The 11,123-nt window shown below is 40.4% G+C and overlaps 1 protein-coding gene across 1 annotated transcript; it reads right to left on the bottom strand.

The window, feature by feature from the left end:
• Positions 1-6,900: 6,900 nt before the first annotated feature.
• On the bottom strand, positions 6,901-11,123 carry LOC113006449 (interferon-induced protein 44-like). Its single transcript, XM_026142429.2, has 8 exons — positions 11,028-11,123; positions 9,944-10,435; positions 9,174-9,222; positions 8,888-9,083; positions 8,652-8,804; positions 8,381-8,552; positions 7,935-8,035; positions 6,901-7,846 (listed from the first exon to the last, which is right to left on the bottom strand). The coding sequence occupies exons 2-8, from the start codon at positions 10,413-10,415 to the stop codon at positions 7,652-7,654; spliced, it is 1,338 nt and encodes a 445-aa protein (XP_025998214.2). The 5' UTR covers positions 10,416-10,435; positions 11,028-11,123; the 3' UTR covers positions 6,901-7,651.

The following is an 11,123-nucleotide window of genomic DNA, read 5'->3' on the forward strand; positions in this document are numbered from 1 at the left end:
CTATAATACAGGTAAGCTGTGTGCGGAGTACAATGGAGGGAGCAGAAAGAGTGAGAAGTAGAGGAGGCGTGGAGGTGAAGAAGTAGGATGAAGAGGACGACAAGGACAAGGAGGAGCAAGAGGAAGACAAGGAGGGGGGAGAGGAAGGGTAGGAAGAGTAAGAAATAGAATTGCTGATGACATCAGAGCTACAATAGTGGACCATGTAATCAACCGTGGAATGACCCTGAGGGTAGCTGGCCAACGGATCCAGCCTAACTCGAGCCGCTACACTGTAGCAAGTACCATAAGGACATCTTGAAATGAGAATCGGTGAGTACAGTCACTTCGCACAAAGATTTGTAGCACTGCCATATGCCAATGAGAAACACACCAATACCATTGATGTAAAAATACTGAAATTGTTACTTTACAGAATTGCTAGATGACCAGATGCTGGGGGCAGAGGAAGCATGTTCACTGCAGACCAAGTAACCCAGATTGCAAATAATCCTATACTTGGAAATAAACACTTGTGTTTGTTTTGATGTGTTTGAATAAACACCAGTACTTGAAGTTTGGATCCCTCTATGCTTATGGATCTATGACAGAAGTATGAGCTCAAACTGACATAGCCTACCTTGTGCACAGAGAAAGCAAAAGCCAGATGTGTTTTGTATTCATACCATCAGTGTGCAGTTGGCGCATTGTGTGCTTAGTAGATGATGGCTTGTGTGTACTGTTTGATACGGAAACACCATTTTTACGAAGGTGTGAAGAGTTAATCTAGCTGTGTTTGCTTTTGCAAGAGAACTACAATGTTTTGATTATTGGGTGACAGGTTTTCTTATTTGTGTGAAGAGTTTTGCAAAATTAGCCAATGGTTACAAAAAATGTGCTTAAGCAATCAGAAAAAACTGTAATCCGATGCCTGAAACAACTCAAGGTGAGGATCTCGCCAACGTTTTTAAGGAACATTTTAAGCAGCGAAAGACTGACATTACAAAGACTTTTGCTGTGACAACTGATGGTGCGCCAGCTATGGTTTGGAAACACGATAATACTTTGTGTATTATGAATGGCCATAAGGGAGGTTTTTATTAGTAACAAAAACTGTAAAATTTATGAAAATACATTAAAAAGTCCAACATTTCTGCTTATGTGTTTGTGGTAAGCAGCAGATCAAACAAGTTAAGAATTATAAATGGCTTCAAGTGCACATTCAGGCTTGTGAGTTCAATGTAAGCGTGGCACTGCTGATTTACCACAGTGTTGCTGGAAAAGTCTCCTCCACAGAGAAACTCATTTCCCCAAAATAAAGGAAATGGAGGAGGTGTGGGCACGCTTTGCACACCTTCCCATGAGGTATTCCATTGCATTGCTGGTGTAATTGCTGGACACCAGATTCTTCCATTTGGAGAACCACAGAAAAAAATCGCATATCAACACGAAATCTCTGTGATGCCAGAGTTTCGTTTCATCAATGTGTAATTTCAACCTCCTCATTCAAACAGTTTGAAAACCTGTTTGTACATGATGTTTCTACCACCTCCTATTGTTCACGAGTGGGAACTGTTTCTCAGCCACAGTGCATTCTGATGCCCACAGGGCTGCATTCTCAGCCCCCTGCTGGACACCCTTTTATTAATAATGGATTGGATTTATATAGCGCTTTTCAAGGCACCCAAAGCGCTTTACAATTCCACTCTCACATTCACACAAGCTACAGTTGTAGCCACAGCCAGACTGCCCTCTGGCCAACACCAGTAGGGTAAAGTGTCTTGCCCAAGGACACAACAACCAGGACAGAGAGCCCAGGGATTGAACCGGCGACCTTCCGGTTACAGATGCGCTTCCCAACCCCCAGTGCCACGGTACTGTTGACCTATAACTACACTCCAACCAAACCAGCCAATGTTAACCTCTACTGTGTGCCTTCCTCCTGTTTTCTATATATTCATCTTGTTTGTATATACTCATTTTGCCTGCTTTTTTATTGTTCCTGTCCTGCTATTTATAATTTTATACATACACAGTTGGTGCAGAGCATCCACAATTATGTTTTCCAAGTCCAATAACAATAAAAGGGTATTCTATTCTATTCTTCTGTTCTAACAAGTTTGTGCTTTGTATTCACCAGCAGGCCTCTTCCTCTTGGGAGATGGAGAATCAGAATCAGCATACTTTATTAATACCCATGTCTGCAGAACCCAGTCGCATTAATGACACCATATACCATACATTATACTTACAAACACGTCATATCAGTATGACACTCAAGGCAACTGAGAGTGCCAGAACACAGAGTCTCACATACTTTTATTATTGTTCAGAAAGTCATTTTCTTTTCTGTTCACTTCTTGTACACACTCTACCTCTGCAGTTCTCACATTTGCTTTTCAGGACCATTGCTGCTGTAACTTCACTGCAGCTTTGGTGCTGTCAGCTTCAGTACTGCTCATCTCCACACACACATAACTCCCAGTGTCCCACTGCGTAAAATAGGAGAGGTATAATTAGGTGAAGGCTGGCAGCTGTCCCAGCCAGCCTCCCCTGGCACTGCCCCTGAAACCCCTGTACCACCCTTCCCTGCAGCTGAGTCACAAACCACACCCTGCCACCACAATCTGTTGCTGCAAACTGTTTTAATGTCACTTTTCTGCAGAAACATATCAGAAAACCTATTTGCTGTTAAAATTGACCTTAGCGTGGCTTTAACTTCATATATTTTCATTACATTTTTATTATTGCTGTTCTGTTTTGTATATAATTTGTGTATCTTTCTGTAAGATGATTTATACATCGGGGAAACCAAACAACCTCTAGGGAAGCAGATGGGACAACACAGAAGAGCTAACTTGTCAGACCAGTGCTCTGCAGTCTATTTAAACCTAGAGACCAGTGGACACTCTTTCAATGATGAGGATGATACAGGGGATGAACATGTCTTGGACAGGGAGGAACCCTGGTTTGCTAATTTTGATCATTCTTCCAGAAGTGCATTTGTGAGACCTGGCTCACAGTCTCTGCTCTAATTCATCCCAAGGATGCTCTGTCAGGTTGAGGTCAGGACTCTGTGCAGGCCAGTCAGGTTTTTCCATACCAAACTCACTCATCTACATGTTTATGGACCTTGCTGTGCACACTGATGTGTAGTCATGTTGGAACAAGAAGGAGCCATCTGTTTCCAAGAAGTTAGGATCATGAAATTGCACAAAATGTCTTGGTGTGCTGAAGCATTAAAGAGGCCAAGGACAACTCCTGACAACTCCAGACAAGTACCATTCTCATGGCAACTGCCAAGCCCAGTCTCACCCATCGGATTGCCAGATGGAGAAGTGGGATTCACCACTCCAGAGAACATGTCTCCAGTGCTCCAGAGTCCAGTAATGGCATGCATCCCCATCACATAACCACTGCATCCGACACTTTGTATTACACTTGATGATGCATGGCTTGGATGCAGCTGCATGAAGCACTCCACACAGTGTTCTTGAGCTAAATTGAAGGCCACATAAAGTTTGGAGTTCTGTAGCAATTGACTCTGCTGAAGGTTGGCGACCTCTGTGCACTGTGTGTATGTTTGTAGAAGCAGTCTAGTTGATTTTATACACATGTGGCCATGGAAGTGTTTGGAACACCTCAATGATCTGGAGGTGTATAAATGTAGATTGTACAAGTTTACAGATTTATTTATTTTTTTGCCACTAATTAATTTGCTGCCAATTGAATTTTACAGCTGGGATATTTGTAGATTTTGAAATCAGGCAAAAGTATTAAAATTCAAAGAACACCAATAGATTTAAGAGAGAAAGAGATTCATCAGCACCAGTGTTGGTCAAGTTACTTGAAAAAAGTAATCAGATTACTGCCCTTCTTATAGTAAACTTACCCTTCATGTTGTCTTTATTCAATTTCTCAAAAAAGAGTGCAATAATTTATTCAGTCGTGAAAACAGTTGTAAGCAGGTTTTCTGAATGAATCTGTGTATTCTATTAAAAACAAACATAAACAATAAACTTAAAGCTTAAAGGACATGTTAAATATGTAGCCTAAAAAGCATTTTAAACAGGTCTTGATTATAATTAGCTCACTTTATTTTCTCCTGCATTCCTTCACCAGAACTTGGTGAATCATAACATGTAGCCTTTTTAAGTTACTTTAAATACATTCGATCTCAGTTAACTTCTAACTGGCCCCCTATCTATCATCAAGCCTCTTCAGTGCATAGAATAGCTCTCCCACACATGGATTTATTCATTTTCCATGATCTGAAATACTCCTGTAGTATTAATCAATTGAGCATACGGAGTCAGAGGCCCAGAACTTGAAAGAAAAGTAGCTTGCTTTAATTCTCTTTTGTTCCCTAACTTTTTTTCCACTTCAGATATTTTTCTCTTGGAATTGGCTAAAACATGCCAAAACAAATGCATTTTGGTTTCAATTTTCTGGCACATTAACACATTAAGTTTCACAATTACACACTTTATGCAATGAAGAAATGAAGAGGATGCTTTGTGACACATTTTAATTTTAAAACAACTATCACCTGGGGCGATCATGGCTCAAGAGTTGGCAGTTTGTCTTGTAATCGGAAGGTTGCCGGTTCAAGCCCCGGCTCAGTCTCACTTGTTGTATCCTTGGGCAAGACACTTCACCCCACCTACTGGTGGTGCCTGTGTCTGGCAGTCTCACCTCTGTCAGTGTGTCCCAGAGCAGCTGTGGCTACAATGTAGCTTGCTATCACCAGTGTGTGAATGACTGAATGTAGTGTAAAGTGCTTTGGGGTCCTTAGGGACTAAGTAAGTATACTACAAATAGAGGCCATTTACCAAAGTCAAATCTGACAACTGCTATCTAAGTACATTAACTATACTTTATCTTTTTATCAGTAATAAACAACCAACCAAACAAAACCATGGGTACCACTACAGGCACCACACGAAAGCAGTTTACTTCTGCCAGAACTTGACTAGACTGGTTCTTACTTGCTACAGAGGTAACACCCCCCCCCCCCAACCCCCACCCCAACCCCCACCAAACTTGTGTGCGCCTTCACCCTTTATATAGTACTAAACACAAGGTATAGCTAAAGGTGATGGCAGTATCAGTAGTTTCATGAGAAGTTGGTCACACGTAAAAAAAAAATACAGAAATTTGGTCTGTTTGGATGATAACACCACCCATCCATCCATCCATCCATCCTCATCCGCTTTGTCCGGGGCCGGGTCGCGGGGGCAGCAGCCTAAGCAAAGAGGCCCAGACCTCCCTCTCCCCAGCCACCTCCTCCAGCTTATCCGGGGGAATACCAAGGCGTTCCCAGGCCAGCCGAGAGATATAATCTCTCCAGCGTGTCCTGGGTCTGCCCCGGGGCCTCCTCCCGGTGGGACATGCCTGGAACACCTCACCCAGGAGGCGGTGGTGATAACACCACGTAACTTGAAAATTTCCCACTGCAGACACATCAGCTGCAGTACTGTGAACCCTCAGTATCTGTGTGATAGCATTATTTTAATATTTTATTATGTGTGTTTTATTGTGTAGTTTTGTTGCACTTTTTTGGTTGCATGCATTTATTTTGAAAGTGTGTCACTTCCTACCTACAGTCTCCCCCAACTTAAAGAATGACTTGTACCTGTAACAAAGGGTCTCGCAGCTAAGAAATGGATGCTAAGAAATTTTAATTGGGGTAATAATAATAATAATAATAAACTTTATTTATAAAGCACACTAAAAAACCAAGGGTATACCAAGGTGCTTGACAAAAATAAAATAGGAAAAGGGAGATGGGAAGGAAAAGAAAAAGGACCTGGCACGTATCAATTATAAAAACCTTGACAATCATAAGATATAAAAGTAGTTCACAAGCATAAAAAATGTACCAGCGCACACCAAGTGTTAACTAGGTGGAAAGGCAAGATTAAACAAATAAGTCTTAAGCCGTGATTTAAACAGTGGCATAGAGTCAGACGCCCGGATAGCAACAGGAAGGTTGTTCCGGGGCAGCTACAGCAAACGCGAGGTCACAGCGAGACTTCAGCCGAGAACGAGGTTGCTCCAGAAGAATTTGGGTAGCAGATCTAAGTGCTCTGACAGGAGTGTGTAACCTGAGAAGCTCATTGAGGTAGCTCGGCGCCAAGTTATTAATGGCACTTGATAGTGTTTGTGAGGAATTGGGAGGACATATTAGGATTGGGCTCTTATTAGATGCCTATGTAGTGTTTAGTTAGGCATGATTAGTCTCCTCACAGCTCTGGATTTTTCAGATATAATTTAATAGTTGTTTTTTTTTTTTTTTTTGCTGCTTTCTGTCTGGTCTGCCCTCCCCTTGGGTCACATGACACACAACAACTTCAGAAAAGAAGTCGAAGATCCTTTCTGCAACAGGTAAAGGACTGGCGATTTATCTGTTGCTGCAAGGAGAACTTTTCCACACTGAGACTCAACATTCTTACGTATTTTTCTTTTTAAAACTTTGAGGCATCATCTGACAGCTTTGATTGTTCAAAATGGTTTATCTTTATCTTTAGTGGCAATTCAATTCTAGTGCCAGTGACAAATCACAGCAACAGTCGCATCAAGGCGCTTTATATTTTAAGGTAGACCCTACAATAATACATACAGAGAAAAATCCACCAATCATATGACCCCTATGAGGAAGCATTGTGGGAAGGAAAAACTCCCTTCTAGCAGGAAGAAGCCACCAGCAGAGCCAGGCTCAGGGAGGGGCGGCCATCTGTTGCGACCGGTTGGGGAGAGAGAAGGAAGACAGGATAAAAGACGTGCTGTGGAAGAGAGAAAGAGATTAATAACAGATATGATTCAATGCAGCGAGTACTGATGCTTTTCACAAAACTTTGCACATTCCTGTACACACACGTTCAACTTTAACAAAAAGAAATGTATAAATCATAACAGTAGTGTTGTTACATTTGCATTTTATTTGTGCTATTACTACAGAACACTGACTTAGATGACTCATTTGAAGTAGTTATACTGACATAAACATTTTCAGCACAGATTGCATTTTTACTTTACTAAAAGCTTCACTGCATTCACTCTGCTCAGTAAGGACCATCACTGACAAAGCTGAAACACAGGTGAATGTAAATAATGTCAACATCATGATTAGACATGAAAACATCTGAAAACAAGTTCCAGGGAAAAAAGAAGAAACTGATAAATACTGCAAAGCTTGATGTAGGGAAACAGTTCATGAAAGGACTTGATGGGAAAACATCACACTGTTGGCGAGTAGCCACAGTTTTAGCCACATTTAATAAAGAAAAAATAAGCAAAATACATTAAGTTACTGAATACATTTATAAATAAAATTTAAATGTTTGTGCAACATAAAAAACTCTTATGATGAACATATTTTAGTTTGCCAGACCTATTCATTTATGATAAAATATATAAAATTAAATAAAAATGTCTTGGTGTATCCTCAATGCCAAATTTTTCTACTGCTAGATAAAATTAAACTTAATAATCAGTGCACTAAATTTCTGAAGTAAGACTCTGGATATCCCCGCCAAGGTATCTCACAATATTCACAATATCAAACCTCTGTCAACACTGGTAACCATCACTCTGCAGGGTCACCTGCAGGTAAATGAAGTATTTTCAGGGATATTTCATCACTTGCTTATGCCGGCTCCTCAGTCTTTTCCTAGTCTTTGGTTTGTATGTTACTCATTCGGTCACTGAGCTCATCAAAGTAATTATCAACAAAGCGAAACATCTGGATGACGGCGCTGAGCAACAAGATGTCACAATTCATGTCCAACTCCAGCTCCTCGCTGTAGTTCTTCACTGGAATGATACAGGACAACGGCACCCCGAGCCGAGAGCCGACCTCCTGCATCTGTATGACAGAACACAGGAAAAAAGTATTAGTACCCTCATCTAATTTTTTACTCACTAAAAAAGAGAAGAAAAAAGTACAAACTCACCACATCCTTGATGTAGCCACTCCTATATACATTTCTCACATCCTCTTTCACCTGTGGACAGGCTTCATCTACTTTAGTGAGAAGGACCAGCTGAGGAATACCTGGAAACAAAGGAGCAGGAAGATCACTTCCAGACTGCCAGAGATGTTTATGTATTGGACTGTAAGAATTTTAGGAACACATCTGGACTCATTGAAGATCAAATGAGCTGAAGTTGAAAACTTTGATCACATGAAACAGTCTGGATGCAAAACTGATCTGCCTCCAGTTATGTTATTGTATTTTTTGGTATACCTTTTAAAAAATATATAATTTCACGAACTTTGATTTACACATCACTGCATTTTCTTTTGATTTTGTTTACATGGCATGGATTGTACATTCCACATAAACTTGTTCAGAAAAAAGAATACAATGAAACTGAAGAGGGACTCAGTTTTACTGACCGATTAAGTTGACCTTTCTGCGGATAGCATCCAGCTTCTCCTCCAACCCTGTGGGCATGATGGAGACCTTGGAAGCATCAATAACATAGGCTACACAGTGGATCTTGTCCTTGAGTCCAGGAGATGTGCGATAGCCGTGGGCCTCAGGATGCAGAGGAGCTGAAGGGTTGAACTAAATGACACATTTGAGGAGAAACAGAGACACAGTTTGAGTCGACTGCTGACAAATCAGTGTTTCATACATTCAGTGTCCCGTGATGTACTGTAGCACCTGATAACGGTCTGGCAGGTGACCTTTGAGGATGCTGCTCAGATCGTCTATGTCAAGCCCCGCCCCTTTGGTCTCCTCCAGTCCCATGGTATCACACAAGATTATTGGCAGAGGTTTCCCTTCACGTCCAGCTTTCACAGAGTAGGAGCGAAACTGTTTACAGTACAATGAGAATGAGTGACAGACCACTGAAATCAGTCACAATAAGTGGAAATCATCAGACAGCAGACACAGACCTGTGTGGTGAGGCTGGTGGAGGAGGAGCCAGAGATGGCCTGGCTGGTGACGTGGCCTCTGAATACAGAGTTGACAGAGTTAAAGAAGCTGGACTTTCCAGCTCCAACTGGTCCAATGAGCAAAACCCGAGGCTGGGTCACAGAGCTGACTGTGGGTTTGTAGCTTTTAATGTACTCAATCAGCTCCGTCCTCTTCCTGTACAAAACAAGGAAATAAAGAACATTAGAAGTCATATTGACTGTGAATTTTGCAGATATGCCAGAATGGTGGTTCTATCAAACCGACCCAGATTCCCAGATTACAGTCCTCCATGGTCTCTCAAGTTCAGTTGTTCCTGTTAAAGAGAAAAAATAAATGATAAATATCAGATTGTAGGTGTTTTAGGTGCACTTTGTAGCACAGTTAATGTGCTAAATCTAATGTCATCAGGTTGAATCTTAGCTTGCTTTTTAGTAAATCATATATAAATTGATGTACAATAAATCACAATAAACTTCACACTCACGTAGTCAAGATTTGCGAGTCATTTTATTATATTTATCTATAGACTGTCACACCTAAAATGTATCACTGCTTGTCTGCAACAACTAAATGAAAATGTGATTATTCATGCTTATTCATGCTAGTTTTATGTCAGTTGTAACGGGACTCAAACCTTCAAAAAAGTTCACTTTTTGTATTGCCAGTTGACAAAATAGTTTCCCAAACGTCTTGTGGCTCATCAAGCTGTCAATTTTAAATGTGTATATTTATTTATTTATTTATTTGTGGATAATGTCTTTCACCGTGGTTCACTCTAGTCCCCAACTTTAGATGTCACTGACTTTGTTTCTCAAGTTTCTTTATTGTTTTGTGATGTTTTGCTTTTTGAGATCTTTTAGCTTACTTCATTTTTTCAGACATCTTTAAATTAAGAGATTTCATTATTCGGCAGGTCTGTTAGTAATCATGCTTGGGTGTTGGCATATTGTAGTATTTGTACTGTGATATATCAAATTTATCAACACTTATCTGCAACAGCTAAATGATTACATGATGCCTTATGTTACACTTACCCTCCACTTGGTAGACTTCACACTCAGTCAGGTTGAGATCATTGCCATGCATTTGAGCAGCGGGGAAGTTGTAATAATTTCCTGGATTGCTGTACGTTACTGCTTGGCTTGCATTGACAAGAACCAAATCTTCTCCAAAATAAGGCCCAGAGTTAGCTATCATTCTCACTGCACATGCAAAATTATTAACTGGATATTTGATGAGCTTTTTAGCATTAAATGTGAAAAGAAAAGCCTGATCATCATTCACGTACTGTCCAGACTGACTAAAAGGTTGTTTGGTGTAGCCTCCAAACACAAAACCAGAGTTGTTGTAGCCCACAGACACAGTGGGAGAGCGGTTGTTACATCTTTGGTGAAATGCTGCACTGGTGAAGCCGTGGATGCTGGCCTTGTACAGCAGCTGTAGTTTGACTCTCCCCAGCTGAGCGCAGATTGTTCTCTGCTGGCTTTGTGTTAGTCTGGGGTTCATTTTGGACTTGGACTTCTGAACTGAGTAAAGGACAGTGAATGAATTTGTGGAGCTCATTGAACCAAAACAGACACAAATGGTCAAAACCACATTGTTTTAAACCACACAAACTTAAAGCAACACTACAGCATGATTAGAATTTCCAAGTCATTTGGATTAGAATTATTCATGTTATTCTTTCTTATGCATTTCTTGCTGAAAACTTGGTGACAGGAAAGCCTGATTTAGTTTACTACAGATCGCTTTGTTATGTCCTTCATATTTTGTCTCTCTGTTTCTTTAAAATACTAAATATCCTCGAATAAGAGTAAGATGCACAGTACCACAGCATGATATGAAGCATGACTTTGTATTTCGCGGTAGACCACACCCAGCTTATAAACTGTGCCAAATAGTTCTCCTACTTGTTCATCAGTCATTTACCCCATTTTTACTGGTTGCAGGTACTTTTAGAATATTTTCATACATGTTACTTAAATAAATAAATCAGCGAACAATCATTACACTATTGTTCATTAATTAACTATCAATGAACTACATCACATGGCATTCATAATCTAATCAGAATCAAAATCTTATCAATATACATCTCTTTAATAATTTCAGTTTTACCTCCTGTTATAGAGAGCTGAGGAAAAAAGAGAAGAAATCACAAATGCGTTGTTCAGATGTGACAAGCAGTTTCAGGCCGGCAGAAACGAAACCGAA

The sequence above is a fragment of the Astatotilapia calliptera genome, chromosome 15, assembly GCF_964374335.1.
Source record: "Astatotilapia calliptera chromosome 15, fAstCal68.1, whole genome shotgun sequence".
NCBI lineage: Eukaryota > Metazoa > Chordata > Actinopteri > Cichliformes > Cichlidae > Astatotilapia > Astatotilapia calliptera.

What these genes read in the sequence shown, in the direction of transcription:
- LOC113006449 (XM_026142429.2), bottom strand. Translation starts at nt 10,415, where the DNA reads ATGAACCCCAGACTAACACAAAGCCAGCAGAGAACAATCTGCGCTCAG. An exon ending in TGAAGTCTACCAAGTGGAGG is followed by an intron (nt 9,223 to 9,943) that starts GTAAGTGTAACA and finishes TCTCTTTAACAG; the next exon opens with GAACAACTGAACTTGAGAGA. An exon ending in ACTGTAATCTGGGAATCTGG is followed by an intron (nt 9,084 to 9,173) that starts GTCGGTTTGATA and finishes TGTTTTGTACAG; the next exon opens with GAAGAGGACGGAGCTGATTG.